Genomic DNA, 23,324 nt, shown 5'->3' with positions numbered 1-23,324 from the left:
TTAATAGATCTCACATTATTGCATTTTCTCAAAATATTAATTGTGAAAAGGAAATACCCAACATTCATACCTTCTGAAGCTACATTTTAAAAAATAGTAAAAATATAGAACATATACAACACTATGTAACAGCGCAACTATTCAAAACTGTTTGACATTTAAAGCATTTTGATAAGATGGCTTTAACTTAAATGTGAAGATCAGCCTTGTAATTACTATGATGCAGGGTGCAGAACTTGGTGGTGACTGTATGTATTAATCAGAAACACAGTCCGACAGCATCAGCATGCTGGTAATATTGTGGACTGTTCTTGTGTGATGTAGTGCTAACCACTCTTGCATATTTTTTGTAATTTGGGTAATTTTTTTTTTTTTTGTGTGTGTGAAGAGTTCAGCATCAATTTGTTGCCATTGTAACCTGCGACAATGCTCTGACAGCCTTGGCTCGCAAGAGTGAGAGGACTTGGTGCAGGAACAGATGAACAGCCTCCAGGGCTCCCTCTCGAGTTTTGAGAGTGTGCAGCGTTTGCTGTCCCTCCCCGTGGCTGGATATACATATTATTTCTGCTTGCTTTCTCTTATTTTTGCACTAGATGGCGCTATATTGTAGCTTCCCTTCAAATTCACCCTATCTGTAAAGACAGCAGTGTCATGGTTTTAAAGGGTAATACAATTTCAAAAAGGACTAACACACAGTCAATATGAGTATTTAATAAAGATGTTATCGTTATGAAATACTCGTGTTGGTGGTAGGAGTTGCCTACCACCTTTAATTGCTAGATCCTTAATACAGATTTACACATGAAAAAAAGTTAAAGGGACATGTAGGCACCCATACCACTTCAGATCATTGAAGTGGTCTGGGTTCACTGTCCCTATTGCCCTTAGTGCTGCAATGTAAAACATTGAAGTTCCAGAGAACTAAACAGCCTATAGAGGGCTTCCTGGTTTGAAACAGACCTTTGATATCTGGAGCTGGATGTCCTCACATTGTGCATGAGAGACCTCCAGCGTCAGATTTTTCCCCATAGGTAAGCATTGATTTAAATCTTTCCCATGGGGAGGTTTTATTCTCGGGCAGGACAGAGGAGGAGGCAGAGCACGGCCCAGCGCCTAGGGACATTGGCGCTGGGATCAGGTGAGTACATAAAGGACTTTAACCCATTATTCAGTGGGGAGGGTGGCGTGCGAGGGAGGGGGGAGCGATAGTGCCAGGAATACAGCTTTGTATTCCTGGCACTATAGTATCCCTTCATCACGAACTGATTTTCAATGAAAAGTCATAATTCATCTTTAACCCCTTAAGGACCAAACTTTTGGAATAAAAGGGAATCATGACATGTCACACATGTCATGTGTCCTTAAGGGGTTAAAGGACCAATGCAACCTAAGCTTTATACAGTACACAACAATTTTCTTGTGTGGGGAGAGCTTACTGAAGAAGATGCAAATCCCGGGGTTTGCAGAAACTGGAACCTCAAAGGTGAGTATCATTTCTACTTTTTTAACGTTTTTGTTACTTTCCTGCATAATCTATATTAAACCAAACCAAGTGATTATATGGTTGATAACTCTATAGACTTGCCTTCTATGTGGATTTAATGGTGGGCTATTGTGCATTAACAAGATTGTATGGCAGACTGCTGCCAGACAGAGTAATTCACAAACGGAGGATACCGCACTCACACTCAGGAATCCAGGTGCTTATCAGGGCCATGGTTGGCAAAACCTAGTTTAGTAGATAAAATAAATAAGGTCCAGGCTCTCAGAATTGTTACAGGAAGGCAGGTTTATTGGAATAAAAAAGTGCAACGTTTCGGCCTACACAGAGGCCTTTATCAAGCTCGATAAAGGCCTTTGTGTAGGCCAAAGTGTTGCACTTTTTTGTTCCAATAAACCTGCCTTCCTGCAGCAATCCTGTGTGCCTGGACCTAATTTAATTTATAGACAGAGTAATTAAGACAACTGGTGGTAGGTTATGTAGTGATTTTTGTTACTATACCACTATACTATAAACACTTTAACTTATTTATTTGGATATCACCATGAATGTTTCAGAATAATCAATGCTGCCTTCATCCAGACAACTGACATCACACTCAAAATTACTTAGGTAGCAAAAACATGGCTGTGGGGGGAGCTTTGGTGGGGATGAATGTCCCAAATGTGGTGTTCTTTAGCCCCAGATCTTGATAGGTAGTGGGGGACATTAGGATTCTAGTTTTTAATTTTTTTTTCACATCAAGCAGCTGATTATCAAATCAACCATCTGATATAAAAAAAACGGTCATGTAGTAGTTAGGCAGGGTTTCATTGAATACCTTGCAATGCAGCATGTTTATGGTTATTTTTCACCTTGAAATCTTGAAATCTTGACATAGTTGGCAAGGTTTACAGAGAGAGGGAGAAATGTGACTCATACGGTGGAACCTTATTGTAGGAGTCATCAAGTTTTCAAGGATTCAAGAATGGTTTTTCAGGAAGACAGCAACTCATGAGGTTGGGTCATGGGTGTTGTGAATGTTGATGGTAACTGATTTATTAGCTCTTAAAAATAAATATAAAAGTTAAAGCAATATAGTAATCACCTTCAACAAGATTTTCTCAATATTTATTTTTTAGAGCTAATAAATCAGTTGTTTTTTAATAAAAGTGAGGGTAGGTCCCCTCACTTTACTTTGGAGCCAGAAAACCTTTTCCTTTGGTGGGGAAGCTACCACCCACCTGGGCCCTCTGGACTGAGAAAAAAAAACAATATTTGAGCACTATACCTTTTATCTTCTGTTTTTATCTACATAATACATGACACGATCTCCTACCAGCTAACAAGATCCTTAAGTGGGGGTTTTATGCTGCTTTCTGGGAGTCAGTTGGAGGCTGTATATTATGAGTGTATTTCCACACATTTTTTATTCTCCTTCAGTATCCTAATATACAACACTACATAGGGATTTGTCTTCTGTTTATTTCTCATGCTCTCTGGAACACTTGCCATTGGATTAAGGAACACACAAGATTTCCCCTGACGGGGATTGAACTCCCCTGGCCCATTAAAGTAGAGCTAATTCTAGCTCTACACACTGTAAGTAGTGATGTCCCGAACGGTTTGCTGGCGAATAGTTCCTGGCGAACATAGCATGTTCGCGTTCGCCACCGCGGGCGAACACATGCGATGTTCGGTCCGCCCCCTATTCTTTATCATTGAGTAAACTTTGACCCTGTACCTCACAGTCAGCAGACACATTCCAGCCAATCAACAGCACACCCTCCCTAGCAGACCGTCTACTGGACAGCATCCATTTTAGATTCATTCGGAAGCTGCAACAATTTTTTTTTCCAAATTTTTTTTGTGCATATAAATGTTACAAGCAGATACTCCCCCCAGACACTCTGTATTACTGCAGATACTCCCCCCAGACACTCTGTGTTACTGCAAATACTCCCTCCAGACACTCTGTGTTAGTGCAGATACTCCCTCCAGACACTCTGTGTTACTGCAGATACTCCCTCCAGACACCCTGTGTTACTGCAGATACTCCCTCCAGACACTCTGTGTTACTGCAGATACTCCCTCCAGACACCCTGTGTTACTGCAGATACTCCCTCCAGACACTCTGTGTTACTGCAGATACTCCCTCCAGACACCCTGTGTTACTGCAGATACTCCCTCCAGACACCATGTGTTACTGCAGATACTCCCTCCAGACACCCAGTGTTACTGCAGATACTCCCTCCAGACACTCTGTGTTACTGCAGATACTCCCTCCAGACACCCTGTGTTACTGCAGATTCTCCCTCCAGACACTCTGTGTTACTGCAGATACTCCCTCCAGACACTCTGTGTTAATGCAGATACTCCCTCCAGACACCCTGTGTTACTGCAGATACTCCCTCTAGACACTGTGTTACTGCAGATACTGCCTCCAGACACTCTGTATTACTGCAGATACTCCCCCCATACACTCTGTGTTACTGCAGATACTCCCTCCAGACACCCTGTGTTACTGCAGATACTCCCTCCAGACACCCTGTGTTACTGCATATACTCCCTCCAGACACCCTGTGTTACTGCAGATACTCCCTCCAGACACTCTGTATTACTGCAGATACTCCCCCCAGATACTGACACAGAGCAGAATAGGGACTGTTCCCCCTACATAGGGTCACTTGGCAGATATGGATTGACACCTATCCTAAGGATCCCTGATACACACTGACACATTGCAGAATATGGACTGTTCCCCTTACTTAGGGTCACTTGGCAGATATGGATTGACACCTGTCCTCAGGGACCCTGATACACACTGCGGGGGGACACCTACAGTCCTCCCCCCCGCCCCCACCCCTGCGCGGTGGGTGGGGGCCATAAATCAACATGGGGGAGGACCTACTGTCCTCCCCCAGCCCCCACCCCTGCGCGGTGGGTGGGGGCCATAAAAATAATGAGGGGGGGGACCTACTGTCCTCCCCCCTGGGCCCCACCCCTGCGCAGTGTGTGGGGGCCATAAATCACAATGTGGGGAGGACCTACTGTCCTGCCCCTGCCCCCACCCCTGCGCGGTGGGTGGGGGCCATAAAAATAATGAGGGGGGGACCTACTGTCCTCCCCCCGGCCCCCACCCCTGCGCGGTGGGTGGGGGCCATAAATCACAATGGGGGGAGGACCTACTGTCCTCCCCCCGCCCCCACCCCTGCGCGGTGGGTGGGGGCCATAAAAATAATGAGGGGGAGGGACACCTACTGTCCTCCCCCCTGGCCCCCACCCCTGCGCGGTGGGTGGGGGCCATAAAAATAATGAGGGGGGGACCTACTGTCCCCCCCAGCCCCCACCCCTGAGTAATTAAAATCCCCCCACCCCAATCAAAGGTGACTAGGGGTCCCCAAGCCCCTAGTCACCCACCCCAAAAGAAGTTACCCCCTACCTACCCCCCTCACCCTAAAAAATAGTGAGGGGGGAATAAAATAACTAACCTGTAAAAATTCAACTTACCTTTTGATGTCTTCTTTTTTCTAAAATCTTATTTTTCAGCCCCAAAAAAGGCCAAATAAAAAGCCAGAAGAACCGACGCAATTTAAAAAAAAAAAAAACGAGCACAAAAAAAAATAATCCATCTTCACCCATGGAGGGCTCCGCGCAGACTGAGCTCTGCAGGGCGGGGAAGGCTTATAAAGCCTTGCCACACCCTGCAATTAGGCTAAGAACACTCTGATTGGCTGGTTTAAGCCAATCAGAGTGCTCTTTGTCATTTTACACAGCGTGGGGAAATTCCAAAGAACTTTCCCACGCTGTGTAAAATTACACAGAACACTCTGATTGGTTAGATTCCAAGCCCACCAATCAGAGTTCTCTTTGTCATTTTACACAGCGTGGAAAAATTCCAAAGAACTTTCCCACGCTGTGTAAAATGACACAGAACACTCTGATTGGTTAGATTCCAAGCCCACCAATGAGAGTGCTCTTTGTCATTTTACACAGCGTGGGGAAATTCCAAAGAACTTTCCCACGCTGTGTAAAATGACACAGAACACTCTGATTGGTTAGATTCCAAGCCCACCAATCAGAGTTCTCTTTGTCATTTAACACAGCGTGGGAAAATTCCAAAGGACTTTCCCACGCTGTGTAAAATGACACAGAGCACTGTGATTGGCGGGCTTGGAATCTAACCTATCAGAGTGCTCTGTGTCATTTTACACAGCGTGGGAAAGTTCTTTGGAATTTTCCCACGCTGTGTAAAATGACAAAGAGCACTCTGATTGGCTTAAACCAGCCAATCAGAGTGTTCTTAGCCTAATTGCAGGGCGTGGTGTCAGGATCCCGCGGGCGGCTGCGAGCGGAGGCTGCAGTCCGCTCGCGGCACTCACCCTCCAGCCGTCCGCGGTTCCCTTCTCCTCGTGCGCTCGGCGAGCGACATCCTCCCACCCTCGGATGCCGCCCGCGTCTTCCTCTTCGTCCCCCAGCGGCAGCATGCATGACGCTGCACGCTGGGAGACCGCCCAGTTTTGTAAACGCCGGGGTCAGCCACCTGACCCGGCGTTAAAGGCACAGTGCCTCAATCACAGTGGGAGGTATAAATATCTCCCACGTGTGATTGTTAACTATGATTGGAAATTATCCAGAGTTAAGCAATGGGTTTAAATACTTACCTTTCCTATCTCTCTCTGCCCTGGTGTGGTCTTTGCTTTCTAGTATTGCTGTTCTACTTGTGGTTCTCTCTGGTTTACGTACTCTCTGGCTTGTTTATCCGACCTTGTGACTTTCTCCTACCTTTGACCTCGGCTTGTCTCTCGTTATTCTGTCTTCTGGTTCCCCTTACTCGGCTTGTCTCCTGACTATTCTTTGTGTGCTTAGCCCGGACACTCTAAGGTCCGGTACTGCACCTTTTCTGTGTGTATGTTAGCGTGTTTTGGTTCCCGGAATCGTGACACGTGGCAAGGCTTTATAAGCATTCCCCCGCCCTGCAGAGCTCAGTCTGCGCGGAGCCCTCCATGGGTGAAGATGGATTTTTTTTTATTTTTTTTTTATTGCGTCGGTTCTTATGGATTTTTATTTGGCCTTTTTTGGGGCTGAAAAAAGAAGATTTTAGAAAAAAGAAGACGTTGAATGGTAAGTTGAATTTTTCTTTACAGGTTAGTTATTTTATTCCCCCTTCACTATTTTTTAGCGTGAGGGGAGTAGGTAGGGGGTAACTCTTTTGGGGGTGGGGGGGTGGGTGACTATGGGCTTGGGGACCCCTAGTCACCTTTGATTAAGGAGGGTGGGGGGGAATTTTTATTTAGGGCCCCCACCCACCACTCAGGGGTGGGGGCTGGGGGGGACAGTAGGTCCCCCCCTTATTGTTTTTTTTAGGGCCCCCACCCACCGCTCAGGGGTGAGGGCCAGGGGGGGGAGGACAGTAGGTCCCCCCCCTCATTATTTTTATGGCCCCCACCCACCGTGCAGGGGTGGGGGCTGGGGGGGAGGACAGTAGGTCCCCCCCCTCATTATTTTTATGGCCACCACCCACCGTGCCGGGGTGGGGGGAGGACAGTAGGTCCTCCCCCATTGTGATTTATGGCCCCCACCCACCGCGCTGAGGTGGGGGCCGGGGGGAGGACAGTAGGTTCTCCCCCTCATTATTTTTATGGACCCCACCCACCGTGCAGGGGTGGGGGCAGGGGGAGGACAGTTGGTCCTCCCCACATTGTGGTTTATGGCCCCTACCCACTGCGCAGGGGTGGGGGCCGGGGGGAAGGACAGTAGGTCCCCCCCATCATTATTTTTATGGCCACCACCCACCGCGCAGGAGTGGGGGCTGGGGGAGGACAGTAGGTCCTCCCCATGTTGATTTATGGCCCCCACCCACCGCGCAGGGGTGGGGGCCGGGGGGAGGACAGTAGGTCCCCCCCTCATTATTTTTATGGCCCCCACCCACCAAGCAGGGGTGGGGGGCGGGGGGAGGACAATAGGTGTCCCCCCCCAGTGTGTATCAGGGTCCCTGAGGACAGGTGTCAATCCATATCTGCGAAGTGACCCTATGTAGGAGGAACAGTCCCTATTCTGCTCTGTGTCAGTGTGTATCAGGGATCCTTAGGATAGGTGTCAATCCATATCTGCCAAGTGACCCTATGTAGGGGGAACAGTCCCTATTCTGCTCTGTGTCAGTGTGTATCAGGGATCCTTAGGATAGGTGTCAATCCATATCTGCCAAGTGACCCTATGTAGGGGGAACAGTCCCTATCCTGCTCTGTGTCAGTGTGTATCAGGGATCCTTAGGATAGGTGTCAATCCATATCTGCCAAGTGACCCTATGTAGGGGGAACAGTCCCTATTCTGCTCTGTGTCAGTGTGTATCAGGGATCCTTAGGATAGGTGTCAATCCATATCTGCCAAGTGACCCTATGTAGGGGGAACAGTCCCTATTCTGCTCTGTGTCAGTGTGTATCAGGGATCCTTAGGATAGGTGTCAATCCATATCTGCCAAGTGACCCTATGTAGGGGGAACAGTCCCTATTCTGCTCTGTGTCAGTGTGTATTAGGGATCCTAAGGATAGGTGTCAATCCATATCTGCCAAGTGACCCTATGTAGGGGGAACAGTCCCTATTCTGCTCTGTGTCAGTGTGTATCAGGGATCCTTAGGATAGGTGTCAATCCATATCTGCCAAGTGACCCTATGTAGGGGGAACAGTCCCTATTCTGCTCTGTGTCAGTGTGTATCAGGGTCTCTGAGGACAGGTGTCAATCCATATGTCATGGTGTCAATATGTCATATGTCAGGTGTCAATCCATATCCATTGTGATTTAGGAATGTTAGGTGATTTATGCCCTTTATGGATTAAAACCAGACTCTGCATCAACTGTGTAATTTTCCATGGGAGTTTTGCCATGGATCCCCCTCCGGCATGCCACAGTCCAGGTGTTAGTCCCCTTGAAACAACTTTTCCATCACTATTGTGGCTAGAAAGAGTCCCTGTGGGTTTTAAAATTCGCCTGCCCATTGAAGTCTATGGCAGTTCGCCCAGTTCGCCGGTTCGCGAACATTTGCGGAAGTTTGCGTTCGCCGTTCGTGAACCAAAAAATTTTGTGTTCGCGACATCACTAACTGTAAGTGCCTTTCCTTTTTTTCTCCTACCCACTCACACCACAGATACTGCACTATAGTTTATTTTTTCTCTCTTTTATTTCTTTACACATTTATCATCATCTGAGAATTCATTCCCTCCCTCCACCACATACATTTAGACTCATGTAGGATCAATAAGGGATGTGGGGGAAAAAAAATCCTTGAATATCTATTGACGTATTTTGACTGTAAAGCATGCCTTATGGCCAAGAATGTATTGAGTTATATTTTTGTGTTCTTTATATACACAGAATAGATGGATGTGTCATTGGAGAGCCTGGCTTTATCTGTGAATTCTGGAGTATTTTTGGCAAATGTAAACAGTGTCAAGGTGTGTTTAAACACATCAACTCTATTACACAGTCATATATTATCCAATTGTGGTATAAGAATTCTTACAGCAAGGAAGCCCAAAAGTTATACTCTCAGATGTTTTAGAACTAAAGGCTGTTGGATCATCATGAAATTTGCAGTTTGGAACTTTTGGGCACCCTCTTATAACATGGCACACGCATATACTTAGATGATTCTCACCTTTAATCCTGGAAGTCCTGCATATTGTTCAGGAGGTGATGGAATGCCGTTTTCCTGCATACAAATAAATTTTTTTACATTTCTCTTAAACCATACGCTGCTCTGTACTTGCTTTTCAGATATTTACTACATACAACTCGGTACTCACATTGCAGCACTTAGCGTCAGCCGAGGATCCCGGTGGACCTGGCATACCTCTTTCTCCCTTTTCACCAGGTGCGCCAATGGAACCCGGTAGTCCTAGCATACCCGTATCACCTTTCTCTCCCTGTTGGATTAAAAAAAGATTTAGTGAGGAAGTCACTATTAAAATAATAGAAGAAAGTGACAAATAACAAATAATAAAAAAAATACATAAGTTTACATCTTCGAGGTACAAGGTTCAAGGTATTACTCCTCCACAGTGTGTTACACCTGTAGACTCCCTTCTCCGGTTTCTATACCACTAAAGGGACACTATAGTCACCAGAACAACTACAGCTTATTGAATTTGTTCTGGTGAGTAGAATCATTCCCTTCAGGCATTTTGCTGTAAACACTGTCTTTTCAGAGAAAATGCAGTGTTTACATTACAGCCTAGTGGTAACTTCACTGGCCACTCCTCAGATGGCTGTTAGAGATCCTTCCTGAGTCATGGCTGCCTAAAATGCATCCAAACATTCAGTGTCTCCTCCCTCTGCATGCAGACACTGAACTTTCCTCATAGAGATTCATTGATTCAATGTATCTCTATGAGGAGATGCTGACTGGCCAGGGCTGTGATTGAATCATGCTGGCTCTGCCCCTGATCTGCCTCTTTGTCAGTCTCAACCAATCCTATATGGAAGCACTGTGATTAGATCAAGCTACCACGTCTGATGATGTCAGCAGACTGCTTGTTTTTTTCTGAGTCAAACAGCATGCAGATCTACAGCTTCAGGCTTGAATACAGTATGAGTTTGCTATATTTATGGAGGCATGAGGGGCCCAGGGGGGCTAGATGGTGGTTTTAACACTATAGGGTCAGGAATACATGTTTGTGTTCCTGACCCTATAGTGGTCCTTTAATGATGCTGTAGCTTTGCTCACATAGGTATTTCCTGAGCTAATCAAAATGTTGTAGAGTTCATATGAATTGTGGGCAATAAACAACATGTTGGAGAAGCGAAAATCTGCTGGACGCACGATGGGAAAAAGCAGCCCACTTGCTTATACATGCAATGTTAAAATCTAAATAGATTCATTGGTATATAAATATTGTTTGGGACATGAAGGAAAGCATCAGCCATTATTTTTTTCATCTGTAGATGCTTACATTACATGAACCAGGAGCTTAGACTAGAATAGAGTAAGGAAGTTTATAGAACAAAAATAATGGTATTTAGAATTTACATATTTTATTATACTCTAACTCTACAGGAGTCATCAGGGTTCCAGGGACTGTTGTCATTGGGTACAGGAGATGGCCCATTGATTTCTTAGAGAGGCACTGTAGTGGTTATGATGTTTAGAGTGCCTTATAGCATGGAAAACAAATGTGTCTTAGTGTGGCGAAACCGACCTCGCCACGTGTCCTTGGAGGGGGCTGCTTGCCCGCCTCTTGCCTTTGGACTATGGACCAGACTTTATGTGAATGTGTTAACCCAGATAGCTATACCATGGAGCCTATTCATATAATGAAAGACTATGGGAAAGACTTTAGCTCCATGGCAATTGTACTGTGTGAATAGGATCTGCGCGCTATTCAGTAGTTTTGTGCGCTCAGATCCCAGCTATCTGGGGATATGTGAAATGTCTGTGTGTTATGGATAAAAAGTAACTTTCTGTATTTTAAAGTGTTTTATGTCTTTCTGTAACCATGTGGTTAATGGAGTCTGCTTCTAGCCCTGGATAATTGGATTACTTCCCTCTTTGTCTCCAGGATAGAGGCCTATGTAAAACCTGTCTAAACCGGTTTGCCATGCGGCTAGTAAGGGACAAAAGATACTTTTAGTAACTTTTGAACCCCTGGTCGGATTCATGCCATTTTTTAATATGTTGTTCCCCTGAATGGATTGATTGTGGATATGTATTTTTATGGGAATGTGATGTATGGTTTTAGAGTTATGAAAGTTGTGTAAAAAGTACATTTTAAACTGTATGCATAATGGGATTATGTGTCACACTAAGGGGAGGGGATGTGTGGGTTGCACCCGTGATACTATTGGTCATTTTATGCCTCCCCCTGGGTGTGGCCTGTATGTGTGAGATGGAAATAAAAGCCAGGCTGGATGAGCCAGTCCAGAGTTCCTGTTTTACCCTCAAAGTGAAGTGTCGTCTCATTATTGGGGGAAGGATTTATTGCATGCTGTTCCAGTTTGACTGCTAGGAGTGCAAACCTATTCGTATGGTTTCCTATTCAACTGTCTACAGCATTCATATGCTTGAGAAGAGTCATATGCTGCATCGGTTCGGTGATTGTGGTGTCTGCCAGAGTGCTTGGAGTCCTCAGGAAGCGCTAGGAGCATCCATTAACGGAGGTACCCAGTCGGGGTGCCAAGTGATCCGTTACATTGGTGGCAAGCGGTGGGATGGCGTCCTAGTGTGAGGTAAAGCAGCTCGGAGACACAGTTCGTTTGGATTACAAAGGGAGGGCAACGCTAGTACCCGTACAGCGCCCCTATCTACAAAAGAAGCAACGTCGGCAGGGCAAGCATGGCGCCCAGTTACAGTCAACAGGAGTTTGACGCTATGATGAAAATGCTGCTGGCTTTCTTTGGACCAGAACCCCCAGAGGAGAAATACATACAGAGCACAAGGAAAACAGCGGCAGCGTATCTGCAGGGTCTAGCAGACAAAAAGGGAGCTGAAGGTGTCGTCCTTCCTCCCCAGCGGCAGTCTACGGTTCAGGGAGAGGAGCCAGTTATCCCCTCTCCCCAGCGGCTGAAAGTGTGTAAGGGAGAGGAATTTGTTACCCCCTCTCCCCAGCGGCAGCTTAGCACACCAAGGGGAGATAGTAAGCCCCTGACCAGCGCAGATGGGACCGTGGTCTCTGCGGCCAAGCTACAGGGAGCTGAAGGGGCCGTCCTTGCTCCCCAGCGGCAGTCTACGGTTCAGGGAGAGGAGCCTGTTATCTCCTCTCCCCAGTGGCAGCTTAGCACACCAAGGGGAGACAGTAAGCCCCACACCAGCGCAGATGGGACCATGGTCTCTGCGCCCAAGTTACAGGGAGCTGAAGGAGCCGTCCTCCCTCCCCAGCGGCAGTGTGATTTGTTGGGAATTTGGAGCCCGGTCTCCATTCCCCAGCGGCAGAGTATCCAGCAGGGAATGGAGAGCCCAGCCTCCTTTCCCCAACAGCAGGACTCTGTGTTGGGAGGAGAGACAGTCAGTCTCCCTCCGCAGAAACTGGAAGTATGTATGGGAGAGGAGATTGTTACCACCTCTCCCCAGCGGCAGATTATTAATGTACAGGGAATAGAGAGCCCAGTCTCCATTCCCCAGCGGCAGAGTGTTCTAATGGGAAAGGAGCTGGTTACCACCTCTCCCCAGCGGCAGCTTAATGTACCAGGGGGAGACTGTAAGACCCCCACCTGTGCAGATGGGACCGTGGTCTCTGCACTTCCAGCACAGGGGGTAGGGACGGTCGGTCCTGCCCCCCCACGACAGGGCTGTTTAGCCAAAGGGGAGACAGTCGGTCCCCAGCAGCAGAGTGTCCAGCAGGGAAGAGAGAGCCCAGTCTCCTTTCCCCAGCAGCAGGACACTGTATTGGGAGTAGAGACAGTCGGTCTCCCTCCACAGAGTATGGAAGTATGTATGGGAGAGGAGCTTGCTACCACCTCTCCCCAGCGGCGGATCAGTAATGTGCAGGGAATAGAGAGCTCAGTCTCCTTTCCCCAGCGGCAGAGTGTTCTATCAGGAGAGGAGCCTGTTACCCCCTCTCCCCAGCGACAGCTTAGAGTATCCAAAAGGGAGACGGTCGGTGTCCCCCTCTAACAGCAGAGCTATGTATCCAAAGGGGAGACAGTCGGTCTCCCCCTCCGGCAGCAGAGCTGTGCATCTAAAGGTGAGACAGTCGGTCTCCAGTAGCAGAGCTGTGCATCTAAAGGGGAGACAGTCGGTCTCCAGCAACCAGGCCCCAACCAGACTACTCCCGGGGTAGTGCTGGCACCAGGGCAGAGTACCGCTGGGCTCTGCCCACTCAGCAACCCACCAAAACAGCCTACCAGTCCCCCACACAGCCATGGTGAGGCACCTGGACCTGGGCAAGTTTTTCTCTTACTCAGGTGTAGTAACCATTTATTGTGGGTGGGCTGTACTGCTGTTTCTGTTTTGTGGGTGGGCTGCGGGACTAACAAGGGCACTGACCGTCAGGAGGTCAGATACCCTGTAAGTCTGGGGGGTAAAGGGGAGAAGTGTGGCGAAACCGACCTTGCCACGTGTCCTTGGAGGGCGCTGCTTGCCCGCCTCTTGCCTTTGGACTATGGACCAGACTTTATGTGAATGTGTTAACCCAGATAGCTATACCATGGAGCCTATTCATATAATGAAAGACTATGGGAAAGACTTTAGCTCCATGGCAATTGTACTGTGTGAATAGGATCTGCGCGCTATTCGGTAGTTTTGTGCGCTCAGATCCCAGCTATCTGGGGATATGTGAAATGTCTGTGTGTTATGGATAAAAAGTAACTTTCTGTATTTTAAAGTGTTTTATGTCTTTCTGTAACCATGTGGTTAATGGAGTCTGCTTCTAGCCCTGGATAATTGGATTACTTCCCTCTTTGTCTCCAGGATAGAGGCCTATGTAAAACCTGTCTAAACCGGTTTGCCATGCGGCTAGTAAGGGACAAAAGATACTTTTAGTAACTTTTGAACCCCTGGTCGGATTCATGCAATTTTTTAATATGTTGTTCCCCTGAATGGATTGATTGTGGATATGTATTTTTATGTGAATGTGATGTATGGTTTTAGAGTTATGAAAGTTGTGTAAAAAGTATATTTTAAACTGTATGCATAATGGGATTATGTGTCACACTAAGGGGAGGGGATGTGTGGGTTGCACCCGTGATACTATTGGTCATTTTATGCCTCCCCCTGGGTGTGGCCTGTATGTGTGAGATGGAAATAAAAGCCAGGCTGGATGAGCCAGTCCAGAGTTCCTGTTTTACCCTCAAAGTGAAGTGTCGTCTCATTATTGGGGGAAGGATTTATTGCATGCTGTTCCAGTTTGACTGCTAGGAGTGCAAACCTATTCGTATGGTTTCCTATTCAACTGTCTACAGCATTCATATGCTTGAGAAGAGTCATATGCTGCATCGGTTCGGTGATTGTGGTGTCTGCCAGAGTGCTTGGAGTCCTCAGGAAGCGCTAGGAGCATCCATTAACGGAGGTACCCAGTCGGGGTGCCAGGTGATCCGTTACACTTAGCACAAAGCGTTTTGAATATGATCCTGAATTTGCTGCTCAGTATAAAATTATGTCATTGTGCTTACTCAAACTGGTTTAAGTCAAAATAGTTGTAACAAAAGAAAGAAAGGGACTTTTCACTTGCAGGGTTATTTACTAATGTGAGAATTGCAAAGAATTTACTGTTAATTCATAGTGAATTTCAAATCTTAGGCCAAATAGCCAAACTGAAAACTAGATTAACTTGGATAATTTTTCTAATTCAGCTACTTTGGCAATTTTGGAATTTCTGACCACTACCATGCCTTCCATCATGTCAAATGGACAAAGAGTGATATTTTTATTTTTGGGGTGTAAGTAGGGGGTTGAGTGGGTCTGTTCTGGGAAATTTTAAGTGACTTACTAATAACACTTTATGCAACTAAAAGGTAATTTTGAACAAGAACAATGTGTCTTAATTACACAGTCTGATTTCTAAACGCATTTATTATCGTTTAAAGACACATTACTGGGAGTATCATTGCTGTGGAGCATTGTTATACACTCAGACATGGGCGTAGGAACGCGCTCCCTCCTGTCACTCCCTCACTGTAGCGTGGCCGAGCCCTGTATGGTCCGCGGGTACAAGGAGCATCTGTCTCCTCTACCCGGCCGGACTAACAGGAAGTGCACACTGAGTGTGCACTTCCTTTTAATCCGGCCGGGTACAGGAAACAAAAGCTCCCTGTACCCGCGGATCATACAGAGCTCGGCCACGCTACAATAGAGGTAGGAAAGGGGAATTGACAGGGAGGGAGGAAGGGGGAGAAAGAGTGACAAGGGAGGGGGGGAGGGAGGGAGGGGGAGAAAGAGTGACAAGGGAGGGAGGGGGAGAAAAAGAATGACAAGGGAGGGAGGGAGGGGGAGAAAGAGAGTGACAAGGGAGGGAGGGAGGGAGGGAGGGGGAGAAAGAGTGACACACACAATCACACAATCATGCAACCCTTACACACACAGAAACACACAATTCATTCCTTACACACACTCAATGCACCCCGTACACACACTCAATGCACCCCTTACAGACGCACACACTGCATCCTGTACATACACAGAAACACACCTTGCAGCCCTTACACATACAAACACAGATTCACACAATGCATTCCTTACACACATATCAGGACATCCCCTAAACACTCCACCCCCTGTGAACAAACTCATTGGTGGAACATGAAGGTGGACCCTGGGACCCAGACCTTGAGCTGTGTAAAGGGCCCCCCAAAAATGGAGCTGCTTCCCGTTCTCCCAGAACATTGATTTTTGTGACCACAGTTACAAACAGCCTCCAGAGAGCCTGTTCTACACCAGACCAGTGGAGCCAGACTGCAGCTGGAGCCCATCATCATCCTCATCTGGTTGTAAGTAGGCAATCTAGCATATTATTGGTGGCACTAATCTCTAATTTACCTCACATTAAAGAAACACTATAGTCCCCAGAACCACTGCAGCTTAATGTAGGGTATATTATTTAATCATTTATTTAGCGACTGCAAATTCCGTAGCGCTGTACAATGGGATAAACAACTCCTAGTTTACGGAATCAGAATATACTCGACGAGTAAAAATGCTATCCCCCCCAGATTTTTGGGGGGTTCCTACGCCCATGCACTCAGACACACCAACAATATGGAACTCGTAGAAAAGAGGGACATTAGGACAGAAAAGGGGGACAGAGGGATTTGGGCACAAAATAGGGACACTTATTCCACCATTTCCGATTAGACATAGGATTCTGCGATAAGGCCAGTAGATGCATGGTGCCATTGTCTTCTTCTGATGTCTTCTATTACTGGAAGTTATGCAATACTGATCAATACGTCAGATGCTGCACAAGTAACATAATTTATGACAATCCTCTTCTATGTACTATAGTCCAGAAATTACATTTGCTCTCAGATCAGATGAGTGGCACCATTGTACATGAAATGTGTTGTTCCTAGAATATATGCCACTAAAAATGTTTACCGTAAGCTATAATCCTGTTGCCTGTTTTTTTTTTTTTGTTTGTTTGTTTTTTAAATGAGACATTGATGACTGATCAAATGGACATGGTGAGAACCAAATGCTGCATGTACTTAACCATCCAGTTCTTCTTGTTCAGAGGTCAAGTTTTGAATATTTTTCAGGATTTATGTTACATTGATTACCAATATGTTATTCATATATAGAAAACAACACACCTTAAGAAAGTAAACACATAAAACATTTATATGGAAGAAATTGAAGAAATTATTTGTTCAGCTGCTACAGTACCTTTGTCCCGGGTAAACCTTGTATTCCAGCAGCGCCTTCTGGACCCTCGGGACCTGGAGGACCCTGAGATCCATCCATTCCTGGCAAACCTGGTAATCCGATCATGCCAGGGGTCCCTACTGAGCCAGGGAGTCCCTGCATTCCCTCTATTCCTGAGGGTCCCTGAGGTCCTGGTGGTCCTTCTGGTCCTCTTTGGCCTTCAGGTCCCCTCTGGCCCTCAAAGCCTTGTAGCCCAGGTGCCCCTTGAAAACCTCTTGGACCTGGTAGACCCTCAGGACCTACTTCTCCTCGTGGTCCTTCTGGACCAGAATTTCCAGGATGTCCAGAAAGACCTGGAAGTCCTGGAGTCCCTGGGGGACCTTGTGGCCCTTCAGGTCCTTGTAATCCTGGTGGGCCTGGAAACCCAATAGATCCACGTTGTCCTTTAGGCCCTGGAGGACCAGCCACTGCTGGAAAAACCTGCAACAAATAAATAATTGTATGTAGTTTTTTGAAAGTAGGTTGTGTTGGGCCAACACATATAAAATATGAGGCAACACAACTATGTTACTTGATGAAGTTATATATTATATACACATTATATTACACATTATTATACAAATTATTATACACATTATAATTACAAATATTTATTCTGCTGCGCTGTACAATAGCTAAAATAACACATACAAATTATTCTACCAAAACACATTTGACATATGGGGACAGTAGATGAAGATGATTCTGCCCAAACAAGCTTACAACCTAAATGGATGAAGGACAAATACACAGTGGAAAATGTAGAAATACAGGTCAATAGATCTTAGAAAGGGGATGTGACAGGTAAAAGATGTAAGCGCGCACGCTCTGACATGGTCCGGACCCCGCAAGCTATTAGGAAGGACCGAACGTCTGAAGAGATCCACGAGACCTAATACCAAAAAAATAAATAAATGGACAAAAACAAAAAAGCCAACTCCAACCCCAATACTCTTAAGAAGGAGAACAAAGAAGCAACACAAAGCTTGAAATCCTTTCTCATGCCGCTATCAATCTCCCCTCTGACGGACCAAGAATTAATACGATCCGGCGAGGACACCGAGCACACCCGAGAGGAGAGTGTGGAAATAGAAGTGGACAAGCTAAAATGTAAGATCCTGAACGGAGAAAATACTGCAGAAGTTCTGATTGACCGAGCACATTGCATTCTAAAGCCTAAAGAAATCTCTAATTCCATCCCAAGAAATATTGTATGCTGTCTCCACTCACATGCTCTAAAAGAAAAATACTGAGAAAAGCTAAACAACAACAGAGCATACAGTATAGAGAAGCAACGATTCAGATTTTTCCTGATATATCACGCTCAACACTATTGGCAAGACAAAGATAAACCATTTATTAAATGAAAAAACATCCTATTTCGATGGGGCATCCCATTAAGTATAACAGTCAAGAGGGACTTAAATATATCTGCTAGGTAAAAAAAAAGAAAGAAAATTAAGGTTTAGAAAAGAGAGTTATACATTATTAAACGATACACATGAATAACAATGATGGGCAAAGTAGGTAGGAATGAGAGAAATGCAATTTCCACTACTGGGAAAAGGGTCAATGGAATGCTATATATAATAGCCGACTTATAGAATCAATGAGTAAGGAATGAAAACACAGATATAAAAACAAGCAGCACAGTAGATGATAATTGATATATAATAAGATAAAGAGAAGGAAAAAAGGGGAAAAAAATAAAACTTATAGAAGAAATGTAATTGTGCAAAGATTTATGCGTAGGTGTGTATTTGTATGCATACATTTGTGCATATGTAGGTATATATGTGTGTGCGTACTGAATTAATGTATATATATATAATCTTACATAGAATAATAGAATCAATAAAAATCACAACTGAATTAATATAAATATTTACAAAAGTTAACACTAAAATGTAGAAATATGGATGAAATTCATATTTGGAAATTACACTAAAAGAAATGAAATGATCTATATATATATATATATATATTTGAAAGGATGGGAGGGATGTTTGGGAGGAAGGCGCCCTATAGATGGGAGATGGCAGGGGAAGGTCATACAAGTTAAGCAGTTGATGGGCAAGCTGATAGGCTTCTCTCATGCTATGTGTTTTAGGGATTTTTTGAATGACTGTAGAGATAGGGAGAGTGGAATGTACTTTTTAAGGGCATTCCACAAGTCAAACAGTGCTTCTCAGGAAACCCTAGTATGTCTGTAGTATCCCATTCCTGCCATACGCTATATGACTTTATAGCTTAGTTAAATTAATCGTTATTATTTAGGTATATTCATAACTGATGACCAGAAAGAGAATATTCACTATCCCACCATTTCCAACTAGATATAAGATTATGTAATATAGCAGAAGCATTAACATGGCTTAATTAATGAGCCTTATGTTTAAGAGATAATGGAGAATGGAAAAAGCATATCTATTTATTTTTGCAAGTCTCTATTTTGTAATATGAACAGGAAGAAAAATATTCCCATTTTAAAGAAATTAGTTTATATTAAATTGCAAATATACAAATCATGGTCAACCTCTTACATCTATTCTTATACTCCTCACCATTTTGTCTTCATCAAGGGCAGTGGAGGCCCCTGCTGCAGAGTACCCTGGTATCCCTGGTGGGCCGGGTGGTCCTTCAGAACCAGGTAGTCCAGGTTGTCCATCTAATCCCCTCTCCCCGATGCGACCTGGGCTACCTGGAAGTCCAGGAGCTCCTGGAGAACCAACTTCTCCTGTTTCACCCTGTTAAACACAAATCTTTCATAAATACGCCTAATTACTTTGGAGTAGTAGATTATAGATATTTTTGAAATATAAATTATGGAAAGACTTTAATATACATTTGAAGAAATATGCAGTGGCAATGAATGACTTGCAAGGTCCAAGTGAAAAAGGAAAAATGTTCTGTCCATGTCTCGAAAGAGTTGTAAAGAAAAGAAAACACATGTATTTGCAATACAGAAAAAAGACAATTTCTCCCATTTAAAATCCATATTTGGTTCCACTATGTTTATGTTCATAATTTTTCCTTGGCTAACCATGGCAGCATTTAACTAATGGGTTAGCTCCCCACTTCAGCCAATAGGACAGGAGCATCAATTAAAATAAATGAAGACATAGATATAAGTAGGTCTCCAGTAGCCTGTGATCCACAGTCAAGTAACATGTCCAATAAAATTCAGGGAGAGAAAACAATGTTGCAATGAATAATAAAGGAAAGAAAATTACGGTAACTATGAAAATTTTCCTGAAAATATACATACATTTTATTTTTTTTAAGCAAAAAACATTTTTTTTTTTGGAAGCATCCACACAAATTAGAATGGGTACCCATATGATGACATATCACTTATTTTTTAGGTCCTTACTGGTCGCAAAGCACACACTTCATGATGTTTTTGACCGCACACATGTGAGTTTAAATACATGGCTTTGGAAATACCTGTTAGTTTAATACCCAATATGGCATTGGCTTAGCAGCTGTGTGTAATGATAACTTCTGATACAAAGCTCTAAATGTGCGCAAGGAGAGGGAACATTCCATCACTATACAAAGAAATTGAATATTTTTGCTGATTGTTCCACTTTTAGAACTTTGAGCCCAAACTAACCTTCATACAAAACCCTCTACATTTTTATTTCTGGAGAGCCAGAAGTTAGCTCACCAGTTCTTGAAAAATTGAAACAACAGCTTTCATGAGAAATAAGTCACGCATGGACTGAAAAAAGTATCACCAAAGTTGTGGTACCAGAATGGCAGGTGACTTACCAATGGGCATACTTATTCTAAAGTATGAAGTATCTCATCCTTCAGGACATAAGGACTACAGAGGGTTTATGATAGATAAATATTACTTAATGTGCTTTATATTAAAACACTTATTTTTACTAACCTTTGGCCCTGGTGGTCCAGTTACAACGGGACATACACAGGCAGAAATATCGGACTGGGAAAAACAAAGGAAATACAGGAAGGCATATCATTAAATATATCCATCCATTGCTTTATTTTCATCTAATGGCATTCAAACACAGAATTAAACAGCTAGCTGAAACATGAGCTGTGAGTTGACAATCGACTTTAAAGCGGCACTCTCACACCATCCCTGCCCGAAAAATTAGTGTTTCATAAAGATAAAATCTTTACGGAACTCTCGTATGGACTGTGTTGGAATTTCACTGAAATTCCATCCCAGTCAAAAGATATACCAAGACAATGTAGGGACTGGGGCCGAGCTACAGCCTTCTAGAATCCTCTCTAGCGTCACCAGTGATGGCTGCAGGGAATTCGCTTAAAACTCACCTTTGTCAGTCCCTCGGCCACCAGATCCTCAATGTTGCAAAGTACCCAGATGGTGACACTGCCACTTTAAATAGTTTTTTTTTCCGTTGAGCTAGTTTGCTCCAAATTGTGAACATTTGTTGTCCACTTACAATTACTTACTATTGAGGCCTGAATCACAATCCCAAGTTATTTTCATTTGACTTGTATTGCAAGTTTGTTTTCAACACAATCACAAAACAACATTTTCTGCTGCCAAAGTTAGTCATTTCTAGCAACTTAACACCTTTGCTGTGGAGTGTTTGCCTTGCATGGCCTCAGTACTATCGCACTTCGAACACTCTGATCTCGAGAGAAGAGAAGATGATGCCTGTTCATGGTAGGATGTGGTAGTCACTACCTACTTTGTCTTATGTATATCTTTTGATTGTTTTGGAATTTTAATGAGTTCCAACTTAGTTTCTATTCTGTTCTCTATGCCAGGTTTTTGTTGTTTTTGTGCAAAAAATTCAACCCGTTCACCTCTCCTGTTAATTTTGTAATTTTTAAACAGGTAAAAGAGGATTATTTTGCCTTTGGTTGCATAACATACAAAAAAATGTAACCTTTTCAATCCTTCAAGAAAACAGTAAACATAAGTACCATCAAGAGAAAATTAATTTACAATAAATTAAATATGTGTGTCCCGTATACACATACAGTCAATTAAAGGGACACTATAGTCACCTGAACAACTTTAGCTTAATGAAGCAGTTTTGGTGTATAGAACATGCCCCTGCAGCCTCACTGCTCAATCCTCTGCCATTTAGGAGTTAAATCCCTTTGTTTATGAACCCTAGTCACACCTCCCTGCATGTGACTTGCACAGCCTTCCATAAACACTTCCTGTAAAGAGAGCCCTATTTAGGCTTTCTTTATTGCAAGTTCTGTTTAATTAAGATTTTCTTATCCCCTGCTATGTCAATAGCTTGCTAGACCCTGCAAGAGCCTCCTGTATGTGATTAAAGTTCAATTTAGAGATTGAGATACAATTATTTAAGGTAAATTACATCTATTTGAAAGTGAAACCAGTTTTTTTTTTCATGCAGGCTCTGTCAATCATAGCCAGGGGAGGTGTGGCTAGGGCTGCATAAACAGAAACAAAGTGATTTAACTCCTAAATGACAGTGAATTGAGCAGTGAAATTGCAGGGGAATGATCTATACACTAGAACTGCTTTATTTAGCTAAAGTAATTTAGGTGGCTATAGTGTTCCTTTAAGGCTATATGTGCTTACTAGTGCATTATGAAAAACACACAATACTGATGAGAAAATTCCTATGAAATATAACCCAACATACAATGCCCCATCACTAGTAATATCGACTTCAGCCAAGAGAAGGATGCGTTACCTTGTTTGGATCTGAGTGAGACTTTGTTATCCCTAGCACTCCATCTATGACCTGATATATATCAAGCTCTTTGTCCTCAAAAGATCCTATGGGGAGAAAAAGAAGATGATGTATAAGGTATGGTGGTGAAGGAAATGAGTTGAGTAGTATAAATAAAATATAATAAATACTGTAGAATATTTGTATATTAACATCACGGCAAGCCACCCAAGAAGTAGAGTAATATATATTTTATAAGAAGTGCTTTTTCTACATGTACAGAAAGGAAGTTGAGAGTAAATGAGACATTTTTCGGATAAATGACTGTTAGCTTATACGAAGATAAGACCAAAGTGTTAATTCCACACCAGAAAGTATCTGTGAGCATTAAAATATAAATGATCACTAGTTTACATTTAAATGGAACACTCACCTAGATCCCCTTTTATCCAGTGTGTCCTAAATTCTTCCTCTTTACCGTTTCCTGGAGTTTTAATAGCTGGTGTAGATGCTGGTTGTGGTGGTTTCACTCTCTCAGTTTCCTGTGAGTGTTAAGGAACAAGATAGAATAGCATACGTTTTTGTTTGGGGGCTAAATGCTATAAGAATGTGATGTAAGGAGAGATACTTCCGAATTATGTGTGATTTCCCCTGACATCACAAGGTAATGTACAACAAGGTTATCTAATATGGAACACAGCTTCAGTTGACTGCATAGAATTTTCAAGGAACACTACAATAGTACAAAGGAAGGACTGGACACTGGCATGATGTCCAAAGGCAGACCTTTTTTGATAGTAAATAATGTTTCAGCTCAAAAAGAGTGTTTACCAAGATCTTGTCCTGTCTTGAACGGAC

General features: G+C 43.9%; 1 protein-coding gene across 2 annotated transcripts in view; it reads right to left on the bottom strand.

Moving 5' to 3' along the window:
* The window catches only part of LOC134614844 (collagen alpha-1(XVIII) chain-like), a 39,948-nt gene that overhangs the window by 11,976 nt on the left and 4,648 nt on the right, over window positions 1-23,324 (bottom strand). For both annotated transcript variants that reach the window (XM_063459067.1, XM_063459068.1), the window contains exons 3-9: window positions 22,900-23,008; window positions 22,488-22,573; window positions 20,708-20,761; window positions 19,374-19,556; window positions 16,792-17,250; window positions 9,284-9,403; window positions 9,136-9,189 (exon numbers count right to left, since the gene is read on the bottom strand). In XM_063459067.1, coding sequence (XP_063315137.1) covers window positions 9,136-9,189; window positions 9,284-9,403; window positions 16,792-17,250; window positions 19,374-19,556; window positions 20,708-20,761; window positions 22,488-22,573; window positions 22,900-23,008 — 1,065 coding nt within the window. The remainder of the gene's footprint in view (window positions 1-9,135; window positions 9,190-9,283; window positions 9,404-16,791; window positions 17,251-19,373; window positions 19,557-20,707; window positions 20,762-22,487; window positions 22,574-22,899; window positions 23,009-23,324) is intronic.

Source organism: Pelobates fuscus, chromosome 6 (genome assembly GCF_036172605.1).
Source record: "Pelobates fuscus isolate aPelFus1 chromosome 6, aPelFus1.pri, whole genome shotgun sequence".
Taxonomy (NCBI): Eukaryota; Metazoa; Chordata; class Amphibia; order Anura; family Pelobatidae; genus Pelobates; species Pelobates fuscus.
Note: the sequence above shows the minus strand (reverse complement) of the source record. Positions and strands in the feature narration are given on the sequence as shown.